Source organism: Stegostoma tigrinum, chromosome 3 (genome assembly GCF_030684315.1).
Source record: "Stegostoma tigrinum isolate sSteTig4 chromosome 3, sSteTig4.hap1, whole genome shotgun sequence".
Taxonomy (NCBI): Eukaryota; Metazoa; Chordata; class Chondrichthyes; order Orectolobiformes; family Stegostomatidae; genus Stegostoma; species Stegostoma tigrinum.
The window spans coordinates 89,159,118-89,185,675 of record NC_081356.1 but is presented as its reverse complement, the minus strand read 5'-3'; the positions used below and the strand labels follow the sequence as shown (position 1 = coordinate 89,185,675).

General features: G+C 40.1%; 1 protein-coding gene across 18 annotated transcripts in view; it reads right to left on the bottom strand.

Moving 5' to 3' along the window:
* LOC125450983 (multiple C2 and transmembrane domain-containing protein 1-like) overlaps positions 1–26,558 on the bottom strand; it is a 562,377-nt gene that overhangs the window by 195,943 nt on the left and 339,876 nt on the right. For all 18 annotated transcript variants that reach the window (XM_048527527.2, XM_048527528.2, XM_048527529.2 and 15 more), the window contains 4 exons: positions 20,979–21,081; positions 3,962–4,064; positions 3,544–3,645; positions 3,263–3,337 (listed from right to left, as the gene is read on the bottom strand). In XM_048527527.2, the coding sequence (XP_048383484.1) occupies positions 3,263–3,337; positions 3,544–3,645; positions 3,962–4,064; positions 20,979–21,081 (383 nt within the window). The remainder of the gene's footprint in view (positions 1–3,262; positions 3,338–3,543; positions 3,646–3,961; positions 4,065–20,978; positions 21,082–26,558) is intronic.

Sequence of the window (26,558 nt, the reverse complement as noted above, 5' to 3'; positions counted from 1 at the left end):
TTTGTCATACAAGAGGTACTCCATTCCGAATCAGATGTCTGGCTTGGCAGGTCTGAGTGAGAGGGTTAGGATATGAACGGGATGTGGGGTATAGTTGACAGTGAAGAAGGTTATCTAAGATCACAAAGGGATCTTGATCAATTGGGTCAATGGGCTGAGGAATGGTAGATGGAGTTTCATTTGGATAAATGTAAAGTATTGCATTTTAGTAAAAACAAAGAAGGGTGGGTCTTATGCACTTCATGGTAAAGCACTGGGTGGTGTTGTCAAACTGGGTTCAGGTACGTAGTCCTTTGAAGTTTGCATCACAGGTAGATGGGGTGATTAAGATGGTGTTCAGTATGCTTGCTTTCATTGCTCAGATCATTGAGTACAGGAATTGCACATCATGTTGAGGTTGTACAGGAACTTGGTGAGGTCACTTTTGGAGTATTGTGTACTGTTCTGGTCACCCTGTTATGGGACAGAATTATTATTCTAGACAGGGCTCGAAAAAGACTTAGCAGGATGTTGCCGGGGCTGGAGGTTTTGAGGTATAAAGATAGGCTGAATAGGCTCGGACTTCACTGGAGTGCTGGAGATTGATGGGTGACTTTATAGAGGTTTTTAAAATCATGAAGGGCATAGACAAGATGAATAGCAAAGGTCCTTGCTTTCATTGCTCAGATCATTGAGTACAGGAATTGCACATCATGTTGAGGTTGTACAGGAACTTGGTGAGGCCACTTTTGGAGTATTGTGTGCTGTTCTGGTCACCCTGTTATAGGACAGAATTATTATTCTAAACAGGGCTCGAAAAAGACTTAGCAGGATGTTGTCGGGGCTGGAGGTTTTGAGTTATAAAGATAGGTTGAATAGGCTCGGACTTCACTGGAGTGCTGGAGATTGATGGGTGACTTTATAGAGGTTTTTAAAATCATGAAGGGCATAGACAAGATGAATAGCAAAGGTCATTTCCCTAGGGTGGGGGAGGTCAAAACCAGGGTCATATTTTTAAGGTGAGAGGAGAAAGATTTAAAAGGAACTTGAGAGGCAATTTTTTTTCACACAGGAGATGGTTCAGATGTGGAATGAACTGCCAGAGGAAGTGGTAGATGCATTCAGTTAGAAAATTTAAAAGACATTTAGACAGGTATATGAATAGGAAAGGTTTGAGGGATAGGGGTCAAATGCAGGCTAGTGGGACAAATTTAGTTTGGGAAACATGGTCAGCATAGACAAGTTGGACTGAAGGATCTGTTTCCATACTGTGTAACCATATCAATCTAAGCCCCTGTTGTCTCATTCAGCTTATTTCTTTTAGCAGTCTGAAAACAGTGGAAAAATAGAGTTAAAAAAAACCTAATACTGCCATATTTAGCTGCAGAGCCTGCTACTTCATGCAGCCATCATCCCATTTGCAGATCTTTTCATCTCACACAGTGTAAAACACTCCCTAACCGTTTTCCTGTTCGACAACTGAAAAATTGATTGGGCAATGAAAAGTTGTATTCAATTCAATGGTTTGCTATTTGTTATTTCAAACTGGTTGGTGGGCTTTCAATTTCCAGGCTTGTGCAATGATGTTACATTGCTACCCCGATATTTAGTACAAACCTGATGACAGTGGCCTGCATGACTTTCAGCCATAAAATCAGCCCATCAAAATATTACATTGTATGGCACAGAGGTGGCCTGTTGAACTATCAAGACCACACTGACTCATTTGTGGAGCAAGCCAGTTTCTTCCAGTTCCAGCACCAGTACACTCTCTTGCTCTTTCCTGATTACAATTCGCATAAGTTTTTAGTTTGCTGGTACAGGTTGCGCTGTATGCACTTAAATGTCAATCAGAATTTTAAAAAGCTTTGTGGAAAATTAGCATTATTGGGCTTAAATACAATGTTGAGTGAGGTCTTTAAAACCTTTGAGTAGAATTGTTCAGTGACTTAGAAATAAAGGTAGTACAGAGGAGAAAGGCAATGGACTGTTGCCTAGCAAAAAAGTGTCCAATGACACAGTGAGATAGAGACAAAACCATGTTATTTTAGAAACAGAGAACCATTCAGATTGTCAGTGAGTGTGCATGCTCTTTCAGAAAATGAAACAATTTGTTAAGAGAGAAAAGGCCTACAATATCAGCAGTGAAGTTTAGCAGTTTCTAAAACAGGGCAGAAGAAAAGAAGACCTGAATAGTGTAATGGCAGTCAGTGAATAACTCCAGAAACATGAGGCTGTGGGAGGCAAGTTTAAGGAATCCATGTTAAGAAATAAGTGAGCTGTGTTAATAGTTTGTTTATGGGTCTCAGGAAGCAACAATAACTACATAAAAATAAAAGCAGAAAAGTTGAAACCAAGTATAGCCATGCTCACTAGTCAAGAAACTGTGAAGTGGAAAGAGGACACTTCATGGAGATTTGTGTATCCATAAAATTACCTTTCTTGAGTAAAACAGTTGAATTGTTTTGTCCGATGTTTGTATCAAGACTACTTTAACTAATTTTATAAAATGTAAAATAGTTAGCATTTGTTTTTGTTTTTAATGTGTCATAGCTCATTATGTTCTTGTGTTAAAAATGCACTAACAGACAAATAAGTTCAGTAACTGAATACCACCATACACAATTTGTAGAAAAATAAAACTTTTGATCCGGGAATCCAGGTTTCACACTGAGATCTGACTTGTCCAGTATTACCATTAGCTGGGATCATTACATAAGCAATAAAAGCTTAACTAGTGACATGCACATCCCATGAATGAATAATATAAAATGGAATCACAAGAGAAAATACTATACTTTTAGCTCTTTCACACTTTAAATGTGTTTGCCATTGAATGCCAAAACATAAGTGGAAAATACGACATAACGACTGCAAATTTCAATTGTCTGTCACCACAACAGTCTGAAATCCATGTGACAACATAACTATAAATTTAGTTTTCTCCTGCGTAATGGCCAAGCTAAATAGTTAGGAATTTCTTCTAGTATATACATAGACTTGTGGTAAATTGTGCAAATATAAATGTCAAATCTTTAATTAAAGACATTTAATACTGCATATGTTTGTATTGATTTGCTTAACTAAATGAGTACAAGCAATGGACAAATAGTTATATAATCCAATCTACTTCTGCACTAATCAGGTACTACTAACATGAATGTTAAAAGCTCACAGGAACAACTTAATTTGAAAATTAATAATTGAGATTGCTCTTGGTACATATCTTTTACGATTGCTGTGAAAAATGAAAGATTCATTTTATTGTACTCAGAAATTGTACCTCTTTTGAGATTTTCTGTTCATCTTCAATGTATTTCCCTTCTTTGGGAGTGATTGTTCTGACGCTTGCTCTTATCTGCACAGTATCACATAAAACAAAAAAATGTTCCATTCACAGTGTAAAATATTTCCCACAATAACCTCATGACTGAGATAACAATTGCAGCACAGTACACAAAAATTGAGTGTAACATAGAAAATTCTCATACAGAATTACTAAAGAGATTCATTCGACTAAAAAGAACATCTTAGGCAGTAGGAAAAGCTGAAGTTAAGACTTACAACATTAAAAATCACATCCATTTCAAGATAGATGACCCCCTTTGTTGCCCCTGTCAGATTCTTGTTTTTCAAAACGTAGGCTTTCTGTTCACCATTTTGAATCTGTGGGAAAAGGACATGACAGCCGTCTGTCTCTCAGTCTCTGCTGAATACACTCCCCCAGCAACCTTTGACCCCCAGCTGCTGAAACTGACAGAGAACCCAAAACAACTGTGGCAACTCTGACAAGTACCTGTTCATTACCAGCACCAAGTCTGTCAAAAAAATTAACTACCGTGGGATTCAACGTGGTTGTGGATTGGGCATGCTAGAATTTTAGTGTTATTACTACAAATCTTACTTGAGAAATGACAGACATATAGTGTGGAATTTTATTAAGTAAGAAAAACGAACAAAATGTCAGACGGATAAAACTTACATTTAGCAAAGGTATGGCAACTTTGCCCAGGAAATCTGCACTTCGATCCCGGTCCTCATCGTAAACTGTCACTTCCAGAACTGAATGAATGTCTTTAACATTGCTAAATCGGGGGAAGAAGAAGGGCAGGAAATAGGGAAGTGTCAATATATAAGAAATGAGTAATAAATTTTAAACTTGAATAGATCTATAAGCAGACAGAAACAGTACAAAGAACAACACGTGAAAAGGTTTACATAGAAAACATAGAAAGGAACAAACTAATATATACAAAACCTCAAATATAGAATGAAGTGTTAGCAATAAGCAGAAAAAAATCACTAATGTTAAGGAAAAGATATTTACATTACAATTGAGTAACATGGCATAGCAGGTTGCAATTAAATGGTGTTTATAATCTAGAACTGTTCTCAGGTGCTGGGGTGACAAAGGGCAATGGTATTGTGAAAAAAAGATACAAGGAATAAACACTGAACCATTGGATGATAATTGATGTAGATGCCAGAAAACATTGATTGAAAGCTTGGGTTTGTTCAAAAATTCCACTGGTCTCCAATCTGAGCAAATGAAACGATGAGGATATGACAGATAGGTTAGTTGCAGTAGATTGGGAAAATAAGTTAAAAGATTTGATATTAGACAGGAAATAGCTAGCACTTAAAGAGCTACTAAAAGATCAACAACAAATTCATTTAAGTTAAGAAAAAACACCCAAAGGGGAGAGTAAATCTACCACAGTTAACAAAATAAGTTAAAGATTTCATTAGATTAAAGGAAGTAGCTATAAGAATGACATAAATAAAGGCAAGTCTGGGGTTTGGGAGCAATTAACAACTCAACAAAAGAGACATCAAAACATAGAAAATGGAACCAGACATAGACCATTTGGTTGGTCAAGCCTGCTCTGTCATTCATGATGATCAGGGCTAGTCATCCAACTTAATAGGCTGCTCCTGCTTTCCATCCATATTTTTTAATCCCTTTAGCCCCAAGTGCTATATCCAACTCCTTTGCGAACTCATACAAATCTGTGGTAATGAATTCTACAGGCAAGAGCAAGAATTCCACAGGCAAGGAAGAGCACGAAACTGACAAGGGAAACGAGAATATGAATGCAATATAGTGAGAAACATAAAGGAGGACAATGCAGGCTTCCATCAATAAATGAAGGTAAAAAGATTAGCAAAGATAAATGGAGGTGAGGACAGGATAAAAGAGAAATGTCAGAGAAACTAAAGAGTTGTTTCTTATCTGTCTTTGGAAGAAGATACAGAAAATCTCCCAGAAATATTAAGTGACCAAAAGACTTGTGTAACTGAGGTGTTGACAAGAATGTGGCACTTGAAAACTAAGCTGGATTGATACAATTCCTGGACCAGGTGAGCTTCATGCCAGAGAGTTGAAAAGAATAGTGGGTGCATTGGTGGTTACCTTTTATAACTCAATAGACTCTGTAAAGATTCCTGTTGACTGAGAATGGAAAATGTAATCCTACTATTTAGGAAGAGAAGAGGCCAAGCGGGAGTATAGAGAACTGCAGGTTTACGTCCATAGCAGGGAAAATGCTAGAATGTCTTATGAAGTATGTGTTAACACGATATTTGAAAAAAAGAGTCAAATTTGGTCAGAGTCAATATGGATATCACATCATATGCATGTCACTTGTAGCATTGGAGAGCCAGTGGATGTGATTTGTTTGGATTTTCAGAAGGCTTTTAATGAGGTCCACAAAGGAGTTTAGTAAATAAAACCAGAGCTGATGAGATGGAGGGAAATATAGTGTGGATTGAGAGTTGGTTAATAGACAGAAAGTAGAGAGTCGGAATAAACTGATCATTCTAAGGATAGTAGGCTGTTACTAATGGGGAACCACAAATGTCAGTGCTAGATCCACAGCTATTCACAATGCATATAAATAATATGGAGTTGAATTGTAATACTTCCAAATTTGTTGTTGCTATAGAAGGTCATACAGACGCTGCCACCTTCTCTAGCGTCGACTGCTGTTACATTCTAACACGCTGCCAAGGCAGACAAGGCAGCTCTAGTAGTCAAACTGTCACCTCTAATAAAAGCAAAATTCTGTGGATGCTGAAATCTAAAATAAACAGAGAACACTGGAGAAACTCAGCAGGTCTGGCAGCAATGGTGGAGAAAGAAACAGAATTAATGTTTTGAATCTGGTATGACTCTCAGCTGACAAGGATAGTCAGGCAATCACAGGCTGACAGCTCTTCAGGCCTACAAGTGCCACCAGGGGCTATGGTCACAGCTGGGACTTCAGGAGGCACGGACAAAGATTAGCAATGGAGGCCCACGGGAGAGGTAGGATGGAGAAAGGGAATCTCTGATGAGGTACGGTGAGTGTTTTGCAATCTTTGGAAATCTCTGTCCCAGAGGCTTTGGACTCCCAATCTGTGAATATGTTTACTCAACCTGCAGGCAGGTTGACATGGGCCTAACCGATTACTGCTGGAATAACAACTGTGGAAAGAAGAGGTCCTTACATTACTTTAAACGTTTCACCTGGCACACTCTCCTCAAATATGCCTACCTTGCTGTAACCTGGTAACATCGGGAGGCCGTGTCTTCTCACCTGATTAAATGTTGTACTACTTCCCAACCTTAATATAGAGCTGACATTTCACATTGACAGTCTTTTTTTTTAATGACCATTTCAAAATCTTGAATTTTATTTTCCATGACTTATTAGTAGATACTCTGACTAGTGGTTAGAAAATGCAACTGCTTTACTATTCAATATGTCTTGTCTCCATTCCTGTTAGAGATTCTGCTCCACATCCATGCCTTACCAGCTTTAAGAACATAGGAGCAGGAGGAAACCATTCAGCTTCACCATTCTTAACAATCATGGCTGATCATTAACATCAATGCCTTTCCCCCAACACTACTTTGGTATCCCTTTCCATCTCTGGTATTTAGAAATCTGTCAATCTCTACTCTAAACCCTGCTCAAAGACTGAGTTTCGACAGCCCTCTTGATTTTACAATTCCAAAGATTCACAACCCTTTGATTAACCAACATTCATTATCTTGGTCTGAAATGCCTTCCCCTTTAACTTGAAAATTTGTCCTGCAGCTATAGTTTCAGGGGAAATAACTTACTTGCATCTATCCTGTCTATTTCTTTAAGTATGTTGTGGGTTTCAATGAGAACACATTCCATTCTTCAAAATTCGAGAAAATGCAGGTCCAGTTTTGTGATTCTATTGTTCTTCATAGGAAATTGTCTCCATCTTAGAAAGAGGTCTCGGCAAACCGTTATGCACTCATTCTATGGCAATAAGATCCTTCTTAGGTTAAGGGGAACAATACTGAATACAGTACTCCAGGCTTCATCAAAATAAGGTTCCATATTATTCTATATAATGAAACTTTGTTACTCCTATATATCAAATCCTTTACCCTTTTCCTCCAGCAAGGCCTACCATTTCTTCAGTACAAATTTCAGTATGGCAGTCAGAGACCAGACTTTTAAATAAGGCCTTCAAGATCTTGCCATTTGGCACCTTATGAAAATATTCTGTACTCAGTTAGATTCATAAATTTTCAGCTACATGACATTTTATTTGGCTTGTTGTCTGGCTGAAAAGTTTCAAAAGATCATTTTTGCAGTTGTTTCGTGAATGATTCCTTTTGGCTAATCATGCTAATTAAAATTGCACTCACATGTTTTGTAAACAAGTCTATAAAAAAGAGTTTTAAGGTTTTCCTTCCAACAAAGTCAAAGGTATTGCCCTAAATATGCTTTAAAGTTGAAATCATTTAGGATCCAACTATAATGAATGAAAAAGCAAATGGGGATGCTGATGAGTTGTGTCAGTATCTGAAGCCACAGCTGTTTCAGCACCACAGGTACTGAAAGCTGTCACAGTAAAAACACTTGGCAGACTTAGTACAGCTGGCATGGCTAGAACAGCATGCACATCTGTCACAATCAGTAAAGTTGACACAGACAAAATAGTTGGTCTATCTGGAACAATGGGAAATATATAGGATCATTAGCTAATATGACTCCTGAGTAGATTGAAAAGCTGGCACACAAAGTGAAGGGCAGTACTCTGAGAGTCATTTTATCTCGCTAGACTGGCATAATCTGAACAGGTGGTTTGGCAAATGTATTTATTAAAATAGGTAAAACTTTAATCGGGTTTTGCTGGCATGCAATATTATCTGGTATAGTCGATATAAGTACCTGATCTCACCCTATAGTGATTAACCTTTCCTCAAAATAACATTTAAAGCAACTTCACAACCAAGTTTAAGTTCAGATAGAGTGCTGACTTTATCCAATTTGAAGAGTTACATTTGACTGCATGTCACATATTTTTGGACTGGTTTTGGGCCATTTGTACTATTTTTGGACTATCACCCACTTATTTCAAAATGATTAATAAAATTTTTTAAAGAGAGATTGCAGAAAAGATTTTTGAGAATTGCTCAAAGAATGTGACACTTCAGTTACGTGGATAGCTTAAAGAAGCGGCACAATTCTGCTTGGAGAAGAAATATTTGATGGGAGTTTTTAAAATTAAGAGATTTTTAGACAGAGTACATAAAGAGAAACTGTTCCTGTTGGTGGAAGGGTTTAGATGTTCAAGCCACCGGTTCAAGTTGAATGGCAAAAGAAACAAAGGCGATACGAAGAAAACTTTTTCATGCAGTGTGTGGTTAGCATCTGGTGTACATTGTCTTAGAGTTCAGTCGAGGCAGCTTCAATTGTGGCTTTGAAAAGAGAATTGTATAATTATCTGAATGGATGAAAAGAGTATGGAAGTGGGACTAAGTTGCTGTTGCAGAGAAATGACATAAGCACAATGGTCCAAATTACTACATTCTATATTCTATCGTGTAACAATTTTATGACTTTGAGATCAAAATAAATGTGAGGTTGAACATCTCTAAGAAAAGCTTGCTTTATTTCTTCAAAAATCTTTTCATCAGTTGCTGTTGCTGGTGTTCTTTAAATTCCAAAATCCCTTTCCTTTATCCTCTTTCTTCTGAAAGTGCTGATTCATGATAGACTAAGATTCAATATACGTTGTCCATACAAGGCAAGTAAACAACCTTCAAGTGAGGCTAGACAGTGAGTCTGTTGGCAGACTATCCAATTGTAAAATATGGACAGAATCTATTGGGACTAGAACAACCTGGATTATGCTGCAGAATCTGGGAGAATGGCATCAGATGCCAAACGAGGTCTTTCTCAACATAAGGATCAACTTATTATATTTTAAAACAGTTTTCAGGGCGTGGAGATATGCTCTTTGTGCTGCCTAGTGAGAATCTCATGAACAGGATTAATGTTTGTTGTCAGCCTCATTAACTACAAATCTCATTTTCGTCATACGTAGCTTCCAATCCTACCACTGGCTTTGAGGAAGCTACACAACAAAAATTCCTGATATTAAGTCACAGTGGATGCCTGGTGACTCCAGATTGCTGCTTGCATCTCTGGGCACTGTTGTGGGTACCCAAGAACAATGCCTAAGAGCACGCTTCAGGGCACCAGAAGCATGCAACCCACATTCATGAGCCCCTGCATCTGCCGGCCTCCCAGAATCCTCATGACACTTTTTCAATCCACTTAGAGAGTGATCTATATTTAAAAGCTGTACTTCATGGCACACCAGCAACTAGCAGTCATTTGCTGCTGCAAGGATACTTTGCTCACAGGAATAAGCATCCAGAAGTTGGATCAGGCTGAATCGGGACTGCTCCCTTGCTCTCTTAGTGCTCATTCAACTTGAACTTATCTGGACTTTAACAGGATCCATTCCTTGCCATGTCTAGCTTTTGAGCATTTTGTCTCCTCAGCTGGAGTTCCCAGGCTCACATTACTTTTGTTGTGCCTTCCTGTTCAATGCAGATATGTCATGGCAGGCAGCTTGTCATGTTTGTCAGCAGTCCTCAGCCAAGTCAAGAGAGACAGCTTCAGTCAGGGGGTCCTGTTACAAGAGTAGTCTCTGATATCAGTCCAGAAGCATGAGCAGGGTCAATCGGCCACTTAGGAAGGTCAGGCTCAGGTTCCTCTCCTTGTAGGAGCCAGGCAGTGCATCATGCTTCTTAGCTCATTCATTTGTAAGATGCAGGCATCAAAGACTGGGCCAGCATTTAATGCCCATCTATAACTGCCCTTGAAAAGATTGTAATGAGCTGGCTTTGTGAGCTACTGCAGGTCATGTGATCTAGGCAGATCCTATAGATCATGGGCAAAATTTCAGGATTTTGACCTTGTCACAATGAATGAATGGTAATATATATCCAAGTAAGGATGGCGTGCAGTTTAGAGGGCACCTTAAAGAGTGACATTCCCATATGTCTGTTATTCATGTCCTTCTCTATTGTGGGCTGTTTCTCCTGGAATGGGAGAAAGGGAGGGATCGAGTAATTTGAAAGTGGGTGTCACAGCTATTTGTGCTGGGGGAGATAAGTTGTCTATAGTAAGTGAGTAGGCAGCCCAGAAGGCACGCAGGATTGATGATATTGGGTGGGTGAGAGCAAGTGAGGGAGAAGTGCTGTTTGCAACAGTAGGAGTGGCAGAGCATGAGTATTGGTCTGAGATGCGAGGATTAGGAGAGGTAGAATGATTTTGAGTTAGCAGAGAGATGATGTTGGCTCTTACCCTGGTGGACTGGAGATGATCATTGATGACCTTTACACATTGCTAGGCATTCTCCAGGCTGCGACTGTACTGACTTGTTTGTCAACCTCTGTGCAGGCTGGCAAGGTCAAGTGTCATGGCTTCCATTGCTTGTCCTGTTGAAAGCTTGTCCTGTTGAAAGGATACAGCCTCCTGTGCATCACCTTGCCACAAAGTGAGGTCCAATTTCTTACCCTGCCATGTCCAGCCAACTTGCAGGGGTCCTCTGAACTGACAGTGCCTGTCTGGGTGGACAATGGTCTTTTAATAAATTGTGCTGATACCACGGATGATGGTAATTCCAGGATATCCTATGGTGGCGGGTTCTTCTGGCTACAGTGTACTGTAGAATCAGGCTAACCCAAATGAGAATATTACCATAAGGACATCGTAGGTAGCTGTTGAGATGAGCTTGGTATAATATAGTAAGAAATCTCATTGGGCCTCTGGAGAAACATCTTTTATGATCCATCACAGTTGATATTAAGCCAGAATATGACAAAATTCAGTTCTGTACATTGGACTTTGTACCACTTACAATATTATTCTATAATTTCTTCAATGATCAATCTCTATTGGTATGACACTGTGTTTAACAGTTAACAGTATATATGAATTCTCCTTTTTTTGACAATAGGATGTTCTGCTGAAAAACCAATTGCTGTTTCAGAATTTTGGAGTTTGAGCATTGCTATATTGTAGAAGTAGAAAAAATTGCTGACACCAAGCAAGTAATAGCTATTTGGGACCTAACAGAAAAATAAATCTGTAGTCTGATATAAAAACAAAAATGGTGAAGAAATTCAGATGATTATCAAACTTGTTTCAGGGTGGTGAAGGTGGTGATGTAAACGTGGAAAGGAAAATGTGGAGGTAGTAGGACCAGTATGAAGAGGAGGATTAATACTGTCCCCGACATCAAAGAACGTATACCCAGATGGTGGTTACACCTGTTTTGTACCAGTGTTCAGGACATTTGGTGGTTATTACAGAGACATGGCTGCAGGATGACATGGATTGGAACATGAATCTGAAGAATAGGAATGACAAGACAGTAGAAAGTGGTAAAGACGTTGCTATGGGTTAATAAATTGTGGTATTAGCATAATCAAGTCAGATGAACTGAGTTCAGAAAGCCAAAACATGCAGACAGTTTGTGAAAAAATGAGAAATGATAAAGGCAAGAAGTTGCTTGTGGAAGTGGTGTATTGGCCCCCAAACATGAACCACATTGGTAGGTTAGAGCACAAAGGACTAAATAATGAGAGTTTATCAGAAAGGCAGATTAACAATCATGGGAGATTTTAATTTACATATCAATTGGAAAAATCTGATGGGCAAAGTTAACACTTTACTTGCATGAGCAAAGGAGCCTAATGTCTAATTCAGGCATAAATCCTGAATGCTTGTTTTGTTACTTTTACCAATGTGGCACTTCTAGCTTAAATAAGTTTGCACTTCCTGCCTGCCACATTAGAGACTTAGGTGCCCACTTAGGAGCCAAAAAAAGTTCAACTGCATCCAATGTCTTTGCCTGTCCAGTTGTTTAACACATTATCTGGTGAAATGCTTTAATCTTTGTTTTAAACAAAATTTTCATTTTTCACTGTTTGCCTGTCTTTACGCCATAGATTTTAGTGCTACAGAGAAATTGAATCAGTTTTTAACAACCTAATCATAGTAGACATCCCTTTAGGAAATCCCCATACTCTTAGTGTTTACAGGATGAAGTGGAATTGCAGAGTAATGGTTAAAGATAGAAGAGTGAGCAGTTAATTAAAAAGTCCATCTTTGTAAAATATTTTGGGTTAATAAATACTACCATACATCCATGCAAAAACAGCCCCTAACTACATGTGCCCAATAAACCGATCTTAAGCAACATTTCAAAAGGAGAAATAAATGAAGTGGTTAGATGTTGGATGTGAGTGAATGGTGCTTGCATTTAGGTAGCCCACATATATTACGATGTATAGATTATGCATATACGTTAAATACACTGAAGCATGAAAGCATTATACCATTTGACTCTGAATCACACCTATTCATGGCTTCAACTCTATGGTTCTCATTAAGACAGCTGGAGTAGGTTGAAGTTGAGTAGTTTTCTCCGAAGTGAACTATGCCATCAACAGTGAAATGCATCAATAGAGAATTTGGGTTCTTGACATCTGCTGTTACATGAGATATCCTGTCCCCAAGTCCAACATGTTTCCTGTGCTGGGTCCAGTCCCCAGATTTCTGCAAAGGTCTATGGTCACACTGAGTGTGGAATTTATGCTTCTGACCTATCAGCTCTGGTATTATAACTTCAAAGAAAAATAATTTCTCTGTGCTTTTTCTCATGTATAAATAAATTTGCACAAGGTACCCAATGTTTGTAGCAGAAGTAAACTACAAGCTTATTCACTTCTAGAAGAAAAGTCAGGGATGCGACATTTCTTGTGATAACAAGGTGTAGAGATGGATGAAGAAATTTCTGAAGAAGGGTCCAGGCCCAAAATGTCAGCCTACCTGCTCCTCTGAATCTGCTTGGCCTGCTGTGTTCATCCATCTCTACACCTTGTTATCTCAGATTCTCCAGCATCTGCAGTTCCTATTATCTCCTACATTTGTTGTGGTTAGTTTGCATTTTCCCCGACTGAGCAGTTCTATGGTAGATTAAGTCTCTTGTTTGATGTAGAAATAAACCCAACTTTCATTTCATGGAGCTGCTCCCAGGTAATCTAGGTCAAAAGTTAGCCCACAGTCTTTTAGTCAATGAATTATAGATGGGTAAATTTATAGATACCTACATAACAGCCAAGATATATTTATAAAAGGACACAAAATAACAGAACACAAATTCACTACATTACGGATAATTTTCTGTCGGTTGCTTTATTTTCAACCAACAATGACATAGGAAATTAAATGATATTCTAATAAATAAATGGAACATCACATTCTAAAAGTGTGCCATCATGTTTTGCCAGCTCATCACGTAACAGCCTCTTGTTCAATTTGATACCATTTTGGAGATGAACAACTGATCTTTTTGAATGGGAAGATGTTATGATGGGTTATCCTTCCAGTTCAGCAGCACAAATGACATTCAGTTATATTTTAGATAAGCTATGTCAGCTTACACATAAAGAAAATAAGGATCATTAAATTTCCTACATTTGCTTCAACTAAACCCAAAAAAGTTAAAAGTTTATTTGCATAGATGATTCTGCATGGTGCGCATCAATGGTAATGACATAAGCAGGTTTGTCTATTGCTGTGAGCCAAAAATCACTGCAGGTGTGTGATCATGACATCAATGGGCCAAGTCACTAAAGTTGTTCTTTGAACATACTTGTAATATCTTTCACTCTTCGAAACAACTAACATTATGAAGTGCGGTGACATCTGTTATGGGGCTATTTGAAGGCCACTCAATAAATTGTAGCTGACAGATTTCTGACACACTTGCACTCAGCCAAATATTTTGGGGTCTTGTGGCATTGCGGTGGTGTCCCTACCTTATAGTTAGGCGGCCCAGGTTCAAGGCCCACCTGTTCAAAACTGATTAATTACATCGCTAAACAGCTGATTAGAAAATATCTCAGGCAAGATTTGGTGGAAATTCTGGTGAGTTATGGAGGAATCTAAAAACTTTTGCTGACCATTTCAGGAATATAGGTGATATTTCCATACTATTTGCTCTGTAACATGAGCAGATAAGATACAGGAGGATGCAGGGAAACACCATGAAAAGGGAGGAGTAGGAGGTCTTTCCTTAGAAATCCCTGCCTGGTATATCCGTCGCATGTTGGATGAATCAGGAATGCAAGGATTGTGCCACCTGATGACCTGGAGCATCACGACAAGATGGGAACAGGCCTGGCAGTGGCTATGAAGGTCAGCATTGCCATTTCTTTCTATGCAGTGGGATCCTTCCAGGCAGGAGTTGGCAACATTGCCAACATACCACAATTTGCCATCTCAGAAGTTTCCAGACATGACAGAGGCATCTATAGCAGTAGAGGGGTCTTCAACCTCTTCACACTGAGAAGAGTAGCCAGGATGTAAATTGTTGCATTACGCAACTGGCCCAATGTCTCCTCACCTTCATCCTGTAAAGAAACTTGGAATGAAAAATCATGTTGGAGTGATTTAGGATCTTCTGCTTTCCTCATCATCCCACTTTCCTCTTTCCTCACCCATGCCTCTATGTTTTTATGCTTTCAGATAGTCGAGAACGGCAGGCTCTCAGCCCTTGCAGCCTCACATGGAAGAGTGCGAGGAGAAGAAAACTCTAAGGAAGACGCACTGTCACGTAACCTAGTACTTGCAAGCCACCAGCTCAAAGTAATGGCATTATGCAAGTGTGTTTACAGTCCGGATCTGCATATGATGAGGCACCAATCACAACTCGACAGGTCAAAGGATAAGTGATAATGGGAACTGCAGATGCTGGAGAATCCTAGATAACAAAATGTGAGGCTGGATGAACACAGCAGGCCCAGCAGCATCTCAGGAGCACAAAAGCTGACGTTTCGGGCCTAGACCCTTCATCAGAGAGGGGGATGCGATGAGGATTCTCACGACAAGATGGGAACAGGCCTGGCAGTGGTTATGAAGGTCAGCATTGCCATTTCTTTCTATGCAGTGGGATTCTTCCAGGCAGGAGTTGGCAACATTGCCAACATACCACAATTTGCCATCTCAGAAGTTTCCAGACATGACAGACGTGGTCTATAGCAGTAGAGGGGTCTCCCATTTCCTACAGACTAAGGGGGTGGCCATGGGCACCCGCATGGGCCCCATCTATGCCTGCCTCTTTGTAGGTTACGTGGAACAGTCCCTCTTCCGCACCTAAACAGGCCCCAAACCCAACTCTTCCTCCGTTACATTGATGACTGTATCGGCACCGCCTGCACTCCCCAGAGGAGCTCGAACAGTTCATCCACTTCGCCAACACCTTCCACCCCAACCTTCAGTTCACCTGCGCCATCTCCAGCACATCCCTCACCTTCCTGGACCTCTCAGTCTCCATCTCAGGCAACCAGCTTGTAACTGATGTCCATTTCAAGCCCACCGACTCCCACAGCTACCTAGAATACACCTCCTCCCACCCACCCTCCTGCAAAAATTCCATCGCCTATTCCCAATTCCTCCACCTCCGCCGCATCTGCTCCCACGATGAGGCATTCCACTCGCGCACATCCCAGATGTCCAAGTTCTTCAAGGACCGCTACTTTCCCCCCACAGTGGTCGAGAATGCCCTTGACCGCGTCTCCCGCATTTCCCGCAACACATCCCTCACACCCCGCCCCCACCCCCGCCAAAACCGCACTAAGAGGATCCCCCTCGTTCTCACCCACCACCCCACCAACCTCCGGATACAACGCATCATCCTTCGACACTTCCGCCATCTACAATCCGACCCCACCACCCAAGACATTTTTCCATCCCCACCCTTGTCTGCTTTCCGGACAGACCACCCTCTCCGAGGCTCCCTTGTTCACTCCACACTGCCCTCCAACCCCACCACACCCGGCACCTTCCCCTGCAACCGCAGGAAATGCTACACTTGCCGCCACACCTCCTCCCTCACCCCCATCCCAGGCCCCAAGATGACTTTCCATGTCAAGCAGAGGTTCACCTGCACATCTGCCAATGTGGTATATTGTATCCATTGTACCCGGTGTGGCTTCCTCTACATTGGGGAAACCAAGCGGAGGCTTGGGGACCGCTTTGCAGAACACCTCCGCTCGGTTCGCAATAAACAACTGCACCTCCCAGTCGCGAACCATTTCCACTCCCCCTCCCATTCTTTAGATGACATGTCCATCATGGGCCTCCTGCAGTGCCACAATGATGCCACCCAAAGGTTGCAGGAACAGCAACTCATATTCCGCTTGGGAACCCTGCAGCCCAATGGGGTCAATGTGGACTTCACCAGCTTCAAAATCTCCCCTTCCCCCATCGCATCCCTAAACCAGCCCAGTTCGTCCCCTCCCCCCACTGCACCACACAACCAGCCCAGCTCTTCCCCTCCACCCACTGCATCCCAAAACCAGTCCAACCTGTCTCTGCCTCCCTAACCGGTTCTTCCTCTCACCCATCCCTTCCTCCCACCCCCAGCCGCACCCCCAGCTACCTACTAACCTCATCCCACCTCCTTGACCTGTCCGTCTTCCCTGGACTGACCTATCCCCTCCCTACCTCCCCACCTACACCCTCTCCACCTATCTTCTTTGCTCTCCATCTTCGGTCCGCCTCCCCCTCTCTCCCTATTTATTCCAGTTCCCTCCCCCCATCCCCCTCTCTGATGAAGGGTCTAGGCCCGAAACGTCAGCTTTTGTGCTCCTGGGATGCTGCTTGGCCTGCTGTGTTCATCCAGCCTCACATTTTATTATCTTGGAGTCTCCAGCATCTGCAGTTCCCATTATCTCTAGGCCCGAAACGTCAGCTTTTGTGCTCCTGAGATGCTGCTGGGCCTGCTGTGTTCATCCAGCCTCACATTTTGTTATCTAGGTCAAAGGATAAGTCAGCTCCTGTACGAAGTCAAGGAAGGTAAGATCATCCACCTTTCTGCTTCAGGACACTCAGGTAAAGACCGAATTGAGGCAGAATGCTGATGAACACAGTGAAATGCAGCATGCACTGGCAGGCTGTCAGCGTGCCTTTAGTCACTGGCTAGGAGCAAAAAGAAGTGTGTCTGCACCCTAACAGAGGACATCAGGGAGAACGGTGGGTGTGCTGGTTACAGCAAAAACAAATCTGTTAGTCCCATTCACCTGCCCTTTTTCGGTAGTCCAGCAATTTTTTTTTGTTCAGGAATACATCAAATTCCTCTTTGAAAGTCATAATTGAATCCACCTTCACCAGAATCTCAGGCAATGCATTCCAGAAGCTAACTACTCACTGCATAAAGGGTTCTTCTTGTCACCACTGCCTCTTTTGTGAGTTACCTTATATCATTGCCCTTTAGTTCACAATCCTGCCACATCAATAATATTTTCTCCTTCTTGACTGTGTCTAGATTCCTCATGATTTTTATTCCCTCAATGTTGGAATCCATTGAGGGAGCGGTGGGCTCAGTAAGCATGTCCAGACTATCAACACCCATACTGACATGACACAGTTCAAAGCCAGAACTTTGAGGCTCAGAGCTGTTCAAGAACATTCCCTCACTGAAAATTAGGAGATGCAATACTAGATGTGATGTAACTGAATGGATGGTCCATTAAGGGGAAGGGTGCCAATAATGTCGCCCAGCTCTTTCAGTTCAAAATGGTGCGTGTAGTCTCCTCCCTATCTCATCTCATCCTCTGGCTGAGAAGACTTTTGTATCCTAGGAGGTGTTGACAGGGCCCTACTAATGGCTGGGTTATGGAGCAAACAGCACATCATCAAAAACATTGAGACCCTCCCTGGCATGTACTGTAGAGATTGTTCCACTGATAATCATTTGACACCAGAGGGCCATCAATGAGAGCCATGGAGTATCGCATTTTACAATGGAGCAAGCTATTAGTGAGCTAACAGATTTTACTGTGTAGATTAGATTGGCCAGAAATGCCTTTAAAATTATGATACAACTGTAAAATTTGTTTAAAAAGTAATTTTACAATGCAATTTTAGTGACACGATAGCACAATGTATTGATGCTCAACTGACCTGAGCAGAGCACAGCAATAAAAGCTCAGGTCCAGCAACTAACCAGTAAGGAGTGACCTTAATTTGATCTACAGAGTCAGCATGCCAGCATGCCACACACATAGGGCTGTGCTGTAGGCTGCACCAACTTCACAATCTCAGCATAAATTTCAGTTTTGCGCCGCACAGCGATTTAACATTTGGTGTGATATTAAACAGCTTGAGATGAGATTTGCATCCCATCTGAGAAGCAGCTCCCATCTCAGTCAGCTGCCAGCCACTCAAATGGTCAGGTGATCTATGGTCCCAGTAAAATCATTAGAATAACTGGTGGTACTGCAATTCTCCCGCAAAGGCCCACCAGCAGCTCGAGCAGCAAAATCTGGAGGCCTTCTGCCTGGTTACTCAACATGGGGAAAAGTGCAGTGGGACCAGGAAAAGGACCTTATGACCATTAATGGGCCATATCTGTCTTAGTCGGTCCACAGGTGGGCAGCCTGCCCAATACGTCCTTGAACATGGATACCAATGAGGTGTAGCCTGGGGTAGGCACGTGCTGGAAATGGGCCCATGGCCCAGATAAGCAACATGTGGCAGAGGAAAGTGGTGTTTGTGGGTGGGTGTCATAGGGAGACCGCTGCAGGTGTATTAGCAGCAAGGTAATGGATCACAACAAGCCTCCCCTTCCAAATATCCTGGGCCTCAACCAGGCACTGAGTGCTTCTGGACGAGGAACGCCTACTTGTTGAAGGTGGCAAGCTTGTGACATGATTTTAGCTGTCATGCATGCGGGTTAATATCAATGGCAATGAGATGATGCCGTGAAGTGATCAGTAATTGGCATTTTAAAAGCTAGGATTTAATGACAGGTAAAAAAGTTGAGATGAGCCTTATTAGTCAGAATCTAAATCTCTTGGCAGCCAGGAAGGCAGTAGGTTGCTTGTATGACCCACCATTCCATCTAATCAATGGCTATGCGTTTCCAAGTTCAACACCAGCAAGAGAAGAAATTTCTGTCCTTTGTTTCTCAAAACTTTCCCAACACTGGGGTTATTAAGTGAATAGCCTGTAGTTGTTGGACTTCATTTTACACCCTTTCTTGAACAAGTGTGTAACATTTGCAATTGCCGAAAACATCCGGCACTGTTGTTGAGTCTAAGGAAGATTCGAAAATTATAGGAAGCTCTTCTGCAATTTCCACACTCACTTTCTGCTGTTTTGAAAGCATCCTATCTGTTGCTCCTGCCTTACCAACTTTAATGACAGACAGCCTATCCAATACCTCCTTTTCAGTCATTTTAAACCTTTTAAGAACTACCTTCCCTTTCACCATGACCAAAGCAGCATCTTCTACCTTGATGAAAACACTTCATAGCTCATTCATTTAATACCTCTGCCATGCTTCCTGCTTCCATTTATAAATGATCCACTCCTCCTCAACACCCTGTTACTGTTCATATTCCTATAAAAAGACTCTTGAATTCTTTTTGTAAGGATGCAGATGCTTGATTGTGGCTATTAGTTTTTATGCACTTGAAACAGTTTAGTGATTTATTAATTGTCCTTGTGTCTTTTGATTAATGGGCTTTAAATCTGGAGGTGAAGAGTAGTTATGGTAAATATTGAGAAGGTGTTTGCGTTAGTGGTAGAATCTTGATAAGTTGCAGAGTAGGAGACATGTTAAATTTGAGATAAAAAGGAATTTATTTTCCTAGAGGGTAGAGATGTCTGGAATTCTCTACCCTAGAGATTTGTGGAGGCTATCTCACCAAAGGTATTTAAAAAGGAGGTAGATGGATTTTTGAAATGTTGGAGTTGAGCCCTATGAAGAGCTGGCATGCATGAAGGGTTTACGTCTGAAGATCATCCATGGTCTAATTGCAGAATGTAAGAATATAAGAAAATTAGAAACAGGAGTGGAATGGGACTTCTGGCCCTTCGAAACTGCTCCACCATTCAATAATATCATGGCTGAATTTTTTCATTGACTCAGCTCCACTTACCGGCCAATCGCCATAACTCTTAATTTCTTTACTGATCAAAGATCTGTTTTTTTTGCCATAAAAACAGGACAGCTTTGAGGGGTTGAATGGTTTAATCCTGCTCCTAATTCTTCTGTCCTTTCTTTCCTGTTGGACTGAGTACATACTGCTGTAAAACATTCCTCCTGACCACACTCCAGTAACTCTGGCTCATCTTTGGCCATTATACTGTACTACTACACGGTACTACATTCCAAATCTGTGTGCAGGTGATTAAAATCCTCCATTATAATGACACGACCATCCCGAACATTTTCATAACTTTATTGCAAATTTGTTCCTCTGTGTATTTCCCATTGTTTAACAACCGACAAACCACTCACAGCAAAGAACTTGCACCTTTTCTGTTCCTCAGCTCTAACTAAATACATTTTGTCCTTGACCCCACTGGGACTGCATCTCTGTACTCCGGCAATGCTCTCTTTAAATACCGCCATCCCATTTTAAATATGCATTCCCATTACTATGCGAATGAAATTTAGCTTTAATTATTTGTAAATCAAGTTTTAAGTTGTAATATTGTCACTCGCCAATAACTATATACTAGTGATGGCACATTTTTCGTTAGTGCCTCTAAAGCAGATTTTACAAGTTGTCAAACATTGTGTCTCTGAGATAAGGATCTTTATTATCTATGAATTTTCACAAAGCAAACATGAAATCATCTGCTTATACTCACAAAGTGAAGACTTTGTTCCATTCAGGGTTGAGACTTCTATGGACAGTATGTGTCTGCAATCTGTCGTTGTTCAATTCAATCACACAAAATGGGTCACTGCTCCCTAAAGAAAAGCCATTCTTAAGTATATCGTTTGTTATGACCTGGAAATCACAAACTAAGAAGCAAAAAATTACTTGAACTGATAGGATTTCAAAAACTGGTTCAGAGTTTTAGTTGTGCAGCTGAAACACTAAGTAATACTACATCTGGGTGACAGAGATTCCCGTCTCCTTAAATTCTCCTGTTGAAGCCTACTTTTACCATCATGTGCCTCTTGCACGAGAAGGGTAGGACAGTTAGAATTACAGAGTTCACTTTGTTAATCCCATTCCAATATCATCCAGTGGCTGCTAAATTTGCAAGATTATGATGTGCTTGTGACAAAGCTTGTATTGCTTTGGGCACAGAAGGTTAAGAGATGATCTAATTGAGATATTTAAGATTATCAAATATTATGATGAACTTAAATCAAGACAAACCATTATCTCTGACTGAGGAGGCCAGAACGAGGAGGCAAAAACATTCAAATTACAGCTAGCCTGTGTAGTGATGACAAGAAAAATTAATTCTCTAACACAAGATTGTGAAAAATTAGAATTCTTCATTCCACAACAACGTTGAAGCTTCTTGAACCAAATATTTGAAAAACTGAAATATATTTTCTTTCTCTGTAAGGAAGCTAAAAGGTACTGAATGAAAGCAAGCAAATAGAATTCAGAAGAAGACTGGCTATGATCTAAATGAGTAGCAAACCCCACAAGTGAGGCATCTCACATCAGCCTTCTCCTACTTCTATTATAAAATAGACAAACTTTTGACTCAAATAAATGAACTCTAATTCTGTTAGACTGTAGTGTTAACTGAAACTATTCAAAAGAAAACTCCACAGGTGTAAAAATCAGCATTTCAAACTTCAACCATGCTTTTCTTTCCACTATGAAAAGGTTTCAGTGACAGACTTTATCATCTTTATGTGAAACGATGTTCTGTTCCATATTTGTAAATTTAATTTTAAATGCAGTTAACATCTTTTCTGTTAATACGATCCATTGATAAATTAGCTGTCACTGATTCTGAGAGTTCAGTATAACTGCCATGACCTGCATATCTGTGCTGTTTCAGTCTGTTCAATAGCGTTGTTCACGCAACTTGGCTGCAAGACATTTGATTGCTTACTGATGTTACTACTTGTAGCCCCCCTAAGAATTACAAGAGCATTCCTTTTTGTCTAGAAATACTTCTATACTTCTATGATAATTAACCTGCCTATTTAGGATAGGCAACAAATTTAATAGATAGTTCTAGTGACAAAAACACTCATCTCAATAGGGTCTGGCACATTACTAGATGTCTGAGATGACTGCAATGCCTTTGATGGCACACATCAAAGAAGTCTTTCATATAGCTATAGCATATAGCACAATTCAGGCCATTAAACTGACACTTGCCAAAATATGTTAATTAAGTTAAAAAGATATAGAATCAAAGATGTGCTTAAAATCATGCTTCTGAAAAAAAAAGGAACCTGGATACTCAGAGGAAAAGAAATGAGAGGCAATTGTGCAGGTGCACGAGAGGTGAATGCTTGCTATGGGTACTGGAATATCAGCTGGACTGTAAGCTTGTTTAAAGCATTTACTAATAGGTATTAATAAACAGGCAATTGTCTTTGAAAATTATTCTTAATATTTTCAGTAAGCAGCTTCCTGATGAGTTGTTTATCTTATAAACAAAAAAGGGCATTTCAGTTAAAACCTTTAAATGCGCATAAAATATGTTTGATTAATGTCTGTGACTTTCTCATAAAATCTTTCCAAAGAATTGATGTCATAGACACAGTTTGTGTGTTATTTTTGTTTGTTATTCTTTACTTTCCTTATATAATTATAACTATAATTAGTCATATCAAGTAAGTTCAAATAATTAACCTGGGATCAGCATGGTCTTTCTTTAATTGTGAGGGCAGGTTCCACATTAATGCTTAAAACATAAATATTTTTCCATTTCAGACAAGCTATGTTCTGGCATCTTTTAAAATCTCAACCTGAATGTATCCAAAGCATCCGTCTCCTAATCGCTGCCTATATATTGTGAGATCTGGACATTAGCCTGATTGTCTCATGTGACAAATTTTATTTTCCCTTTCTCAGTTTTTGCCAAAAAACCATACTGCCCTCTTTAGGTCGGTATTTCACAGAAGGATTAAAAATTCAACACCTGATAAAGCAGATCAGAATCCATGTGGAATAATGACTAAGTAGAATAAGCAAAGCATAGAATCGAGGGTGCCATGGTGGCTCTGTGGTTAGCACTGCTACCTCACAGCACCAGGGACTCAGGTTTGATTCCACCCTTGGGTGACTGTGGTGTGGAGTCTGCACATTCTCCCTGAGTCTGTGTAGATTTCTTCTGGGTGTTCTGCTTCCCTCCCAACGTCCAAAGATGTGCAGGGTCAGGGGATAAGTCTGGATTGGATGTTCTTCCGTGGATTAGTGTGGACTTGATGAGTCAAATGCCCTTCTTCAACACCGAAGGGATTCTAAGAGCCACGACACATTGCTCTATGGAATTTCCAAAAAGGACATTTATTTAACAGCTAGCCTCCTATGATGATCACATATTCCGTCAAACCCATACAACAGTAACTTTTAAGACTAGTTTACAGAACATTATTAAATAGTGGAAAAGGCTGGAATGGCCATATGGCCTCCACCTGCTCCTTTCTTTGTTTTTTAAAGCACTCAAGATGAAGGTTAAGGGAGTAAATGTATTACTTTGGATGCTTATTCCACATATACATAATGATGAAATATGTTGATAGCTTGTACAAATTGTAATTTTAGGTGACTTTCCTAGGTTTGTCAAATTAATAAGAAATTGATTTTTACAACAATTTGAAATGTAGGTACATTTTTATGAAGCTGAACTGAGTGTTAAATAACATTAAGCTTTAAGTTACTTATGGTGGTGCTCTCACCCACTGGGCTGAAGGTGGCATTTCTTAAAGTGTCACAATCATTACAACTGAATTTTGTAAACTCTGAATTGCATGCATGTGATTTGGAGATAATAGTGACTAGTAGTATGGCTGCGATACTTTATATCTGCAATTCTGTTCAGAACATTTGCATAGACAGTGATAATCTAAATGTTTATATGCAGTAGCACTTTCCATTTAACTTCCAAATTAAATGTGGCACCAGAATGATGATTAAATGTTAAAAATGCACACACATTTATTCAATAAAAGTTTGCTTCCATCTTCTCACAGAAGATTAACTGACTCATTAGAAAGTTTATTACATTAAATCTTGCTACTGAAGTGCAATTTATTGCTATTTTTGGCAAACTAGATAACTAGAAATGATTGTTGCTGGTGTTAACACATATATGACATTCCTTCTGTCCAATATTTCACGCAGCTGTTAATCAAATTATTGCATATGGGGATAGAGGTCAATTATATGTACTAGTTAATTTTGTGAATTGTAGGCTGAAAATAATTTTTAAAACAATATAAAACATGAATCTTATGGCTCATTTAAGAAAATATTACAATATTTTGAGTGAATGAGTAAATGAAGACTAAGAAAGCAAACTAAGAGCCAAATCCTATGCAAATGTATCCTTGACTGCAAAGTGACCTGGCAGAAGTATGCAAGTCTCTAAGCTCCAAAGAAAAGTGTTCAAGGCCTGAAGTGGTGCCTGAATTGGTCCAAGACTAGACACAACAATGTGTCTTTGTTGATACCAATTTATAAGGACAACAGATCTTAGATATGAACATACGAACGAGGAACAAGAGTAGGTTTAAAAAAAATAGAAGTTGCTGGAAAAGCTCAGCAGGTCTGGCAGCATCTGTGAAGAAGAAATTCTGAGTTAATATTTTGGGGCTAGTGCCCTTCCTCAGAGCTAGAGTTTACAAGAGTAGGCCACTCGAACCTTTGAGCCTGCTCCACCATTCATTAAGATTACAGCCGATTTATAACCTGTACATTCCTACATTTCCCCAATAATTTTTCATCCCTTGGTACTCAAGAATCTGTCCAGCTCTAGTTTAAAAATATTCAAAGATTCTGCATCCACTGCCTTTTAAGGAAGGGAATCCGAAGATTCACAAGAGTGAGCCAGGGAATACGCAGGGAGATTCTTCTGGAAAAAACAGTTGCATGATAGCAAGCATTTGGCAAGCTGAGCTGCCAGATACCTACTCTAATACAAAAATTCAGCATCTGCACCATCTCGTTTCTCAGTGGGGGAAACTGGAATTGGAAGAGATGAGTTGAGGCTTTAATGAGGTGCAAAAACATGGAAATAAGGTAGTTGTTGCTCCACTGTGAGATTCTGAGTGTTGCTATTTGATAATTGAGGGAAAAATTGAGAAAACATTTTTTGAGAGGTGGTAGAAATGTAGAACACATTGCCTGGGAGGATCATGGAGACACGTAATATTGCAACTTTTAAGTGGCTTCTGGAGGATCGCTTAAAATGCCAGGGGAAAACTGGCTTTGGATTAAGTATGGTAAATGGGATTGATATAGTTTAGTATTTGTTGGTCATTGTAGTTATGGTGAATTGAAGGGCCTGCTCCTTGTATGAGTCTCTCTATGACATCAAAAATCTGTTTATTTTATCATTCTTTACCCACATTTCTCTCCATTACTCATACCAAACCAGGGAGGAGAAAATTCCACCCTGTTGTTTGCTTTCATTTGCAAGCACTGCCATATTTCTGAACTGAAAAAGAAAGAAATGGCAGAATACAGATATTCAGACGTGAATGTCCAGAATATATCGTAATGACACAATTTCCTGTTGATCAACTTCTAACTGTTTCTCAATTAACTTGCAACAACATTGCTATGGACAGCAATTTTCAACATGCATAATATCAGTCAGCAATGTGAAGCAAACAGTTGAACAATATTGACAGTTGCTGTAGGTAGAAGTTTAAAATATTGTTTTCATATGAAAGTCAAGAAAGAATAAATTTTACTTCTGATAGGGGTAGGAACTGTTCAGTTCTGCCTACCTTGAAACCCAAAGCGGAACTCCAGCTGCAACTGTTTTGGCCACTTACTTAATTAAGATAAACAGCCCTGCACTGGTTGGCCAACAAACAGGCCTTCTGCTTGGCAGATGAGGATTCTACCAGTAAGATATTTAAAAGTTAAGATTGTGACTATTAGAACAACTGGAGAGGTAAAAGGTGGTTAGTGCAGAGCTGTCTGAATATTGTGGGAAATCTTCTCCATCCAGCAAAATAAAAATATGTGAAGCTTTAATACACTGTGGAACTGCTTTGCGAACAGGACAAAATATATTTGGCTTGTAATCTTAGACACCCCACCTTATTTCTCATCTAAATGTGATCCTTCAGTGATATGATCATAAAACACATGCACATAATGCACATAATGTCCCCGTGCACATTGATGTCACCACCTCATCGTACAATGGCCTCAACTAACTCCTCCACTGTCCAAGTTGTCAAACTACTTACCCGGTTCTTCTAATACTGGATCACTAAGAAATTTC